The sequence below is a fragment of the Vollenhovia emeryi genome, unplaced genomic scaffold (assembly GCF_000949405.1).
Source record: "Vollenhovia emeryi isolate VEMERY1.0 unplaced genomic scaffold, V.emery_V1.0 DF943454.1, whole genome shotgun sequence".
In the NCBI taxonomy this organism is placed as follows: domain Eukaryota; kingdom Metazoa; phylum Arthropoda; class Insecta; order Hymenoptera; family Formicidae; genus Vollenhovia; species Vollenhovia emeryi.
In genome coordinates, this window is record NW_011962912.1 from 1 (window position 1) to 3034 (window position 3034).

At 50.2% G+C, this 3034-nt stretch overlaps 1 protein-coding gene across 1 annotated transcript; it reads left to right on the forward strand.

Annotated features, from left to right (window-relative positions):
* The first annotated feature begins 102 nt into the window (after positions 1–102).
* Positions 103–2141, forward strand: LOC105565671. The gene is made up of 2 exons (XM_012019059.1): positions 103–269; positions 587–2141. The coding sequence occupies exons 1-2, from the start codon at positions 103–105 to the stop codon at positions 2139–2141; spliced, it is 1722 nt and encodes a 573-aa protein (XP_011874449.1).
* The last annotated feature ends 893 nt before the right edge of the window (positions 2142–3034 follow it).

Genomic DNA, 3034 nt, shown 5'->3' on the forward strand with positions numbered 1-3034 from the left:
CGGGGCGGCTTCCCGGCCCCCCCAACATGGGGAGACCGAAAATTCGCCCCCCCGTCCCCCCCCCCCCCGAGGTCTGATGGGAAATGCCCCACCAGCCCCGGTATGGAGGGACCTCCCTCGATCCCCAGCGCCCCTATGGACAATTGTCCACGGGACACCGGCGGTCGGGCCCCGGACCAAGACCTCTGGTCACGGGGTCAGCAGGGGGATCCACGATGCCCTTCCGGACAAGTGTCCATGGGACATCGCTTCTCCCACCTGCCCTGGCCGTAACTCGGCCAAGTGGGCTCTTAGTCAGCGGACGCCCAGCCGGTGGAACCGCCGGAGCCTAAAACGGCACCGACGGCTCCAGGCCGAACGCCCGCCTTAAGCCCCCTCACCACGACAAGGTGGCCCACGCGAGGGGGACGTTATCAATACCTCGACTGGAATTATCCGCAGCACTGCTACTGGCGCGGTTAATCGGGAAGATCAAAATCTCAATAGACATTTCGGATGTTCCAACATTTCTGTGGTCCGACTCAACTGTAGCCCTTAATTGGATCGGCTCATCATCTCGTAAATGGTCCGTTTTTGTGGCAAACAGAATAGGCGAGATACAACGACTAACTCATCCTGAAAACTGGCATCATGTGCCATCTACCCAGAATCCAGCCGACATATTATCCAGAGGTTTAAATCCGCGCGAATTGATCAATGCAGGTATGTGGTGGAGCGGTCCCAGCTTCTTACAGAATGACGACAGTCACTGGCCCGACAACAATTATCCCAGCTTGGACGACGACGCACCGGAAGAGCGGAAGACCTGTAATGCCGTAACTACACTTAATTGCAATATCGTAAACTCACTGCTGGACAGGCGTTCTAACTTGGACAAGGTCTGTCGCATCTTAGCGTACGGTCTAAGATTTCTGAAAGTGCACGCAAGACCGTCCACGACTTTCGTATCGCACGAGGAAATAAACAAAGCCTTACATCTAATGGTTAAATTGGTACAACGGCAATCATTCTCCGAAGAGTACAAGGAGCTAAGCAGGGGCAAGCTAGTCCATTCGTCAAGCAGAATTCAATCGCTAAATCCGTACGTAGATGACGAGGGAATAATCAGGGTTGGTGGCCGCCTGAAGAACGCCGACTTACCATTTGACGCTTGCCACCCAATTCTCCTACCCAAGGATCACGAGCTGACCAAACGAATAATTATTCAACAGCACCTTCGCTACATGCACGCAGGAGTGCAAGCTACCATGGCCGCAGTCAGGGAACTTTTTTGGCCCTTGTCCTTGCGATCAACGACGCGCAAAATCCTTTTGAATTGCATTAAATGCTTCAAAGTCAAACCAGTCATTTCCGAAGCATTAATGGGATCATTGCCCCCGGGTCGTGTAACAGCCTCCAAACCATTCTCGCATTGTGGTGTAGACTATGCTGGACCGCTTGTCTTACGGGAAGGCAAACGGCGAAATGCCAGGAATCATAAGGCCTACGTGGCCATTTTTGTTTGTTTCGCAACCAAGGCGGTACACGTGGAGCTCGTGAGCGATTTGACTTCTGAAGCGCTCATAGCTGCGTTCAAACGCTTCATATCACGTAGGGGCAAACCTTCTCACATCTATTCCGATAATGGCACAACATTCGTTGGTGCACAAAATCAATTGAAGGAGCTGTTTGATTTCCTAAATAAGGAACAAGTATTAGACGATGTCAAACAGTTCTTTCGACTTCAGCAAACGTCATGGACGTTCATACCCCCTAATGCTCCTCACTGCGGTGGCTTATGGGAAGTCGCGGTGAAGTCCGTAAAGTATCATTTGACCCGCGTCGTCGGTAGAGCTCACTTAACTTTCGAGGAAATGCAAACAATACTCTGCGAAATCGAGTCAATCCTGAATTCACGACCACTCACCGCCTTAAGTGCAGATCCAAATGATTTATCGTATTTAAGCCCAGGTCACTTTCTGATTGGTACCACTATGAACAGTCTCCCTTCTCATGACTTAACTGATATACAGGAAAACCGCTTATACGCTGGCAGCGGATTGAGCAACTTAAGCAGCATTTTTGGCGCCGTTGGAGCCATGAATATCTTCACTCTTTGCAAGCGCGTCCCAAATGGAGAATGGACAAGGGCACTCAACTAAAACCCGGGCAACTCGTCCTTGTAAGGCAACAAGATTTGCCACCGTTACATTGGTTACTGGGTCGGGTAATAGAAGTGCATGTGGGCGTGGATGGTGTCGTGCGTACGGCTACCGTGAAAACCGCTAAAACCTCTCTCACGAGGCCCTTGTCCAGGCTCGCAATATTGCCACTCGAAACGCCTTGAGTCTATAATACTCATTCACGTGAAACCCTCGTTTCTTAGATATTCTTGCGTTACATTTTCATATTATATTCATGCGTCACATTTATATACTGTATTCTAGCGTTACATTTTCATATTGTATTCTCGCGTTAGTTTCTCTTTTCATTGTTTAAGCAAATTGGATTAGTCCCCTGCGTCACACTGTTAGTTACAACCCTCAGTGTTCATTTGCATTGTCCGTTTCATCTTTCCTTTTTTTTGAGCAATGCAATCCTCATTGAAAGTAAGACCTTTCAAGGCGGGCGGCGTTGTTCGGTACATAAATCGGTTGCGCCGATTCTTTCGCGTTCGTCCACATTCGTCGGTGGTCGCGTCCCGTGAGGACCGTGATTGGCGCGCGCGGTGTATCCTTGCGCGCGGAGAAATAGGGGCCTGCGGCCGAAGCACGCCCGTAGGTGTAGTGGTAGAGTAGTCGTCGTTAGCAAGAGAGAGCGTGTGCGTGCCCAACCGGCACGGCCGAGATAAGCTAAGTTTCGGAAATGAACAGTAACCGCGGTGTTGTCAGAAAACTAGAAATAAAAGCCAACTAACAATAAGAGGAATACGAGTTTCTTTGCTAACGCCTTTCCCGAATCGCAAAATCTTCCGGTGAACCGGCGTGACAGGCACATGCCCGGCGTATCATTACGCTACACTACAAAAAATCGCTCCACCCTAATATACAGGGTG

What these genes read in the sequence shown, in the direction of transcription:
- LOC105565671 (XM_012019059.1), top strand. Translation starts at nt 103, where the DNA reads ATGGAGGGACCTCCCTCGATCCCCAGCGCCCCTATGGACAATTGTCCA. An exon ending in TTCTCCCACCTGCCCTGGCC is followed by an intron (nt 270 to 586) that starts GTAACTCGGCCA and finishes TGTGGCAAACAG; the next exon opens with AATAGGCGAGATACAACGAC.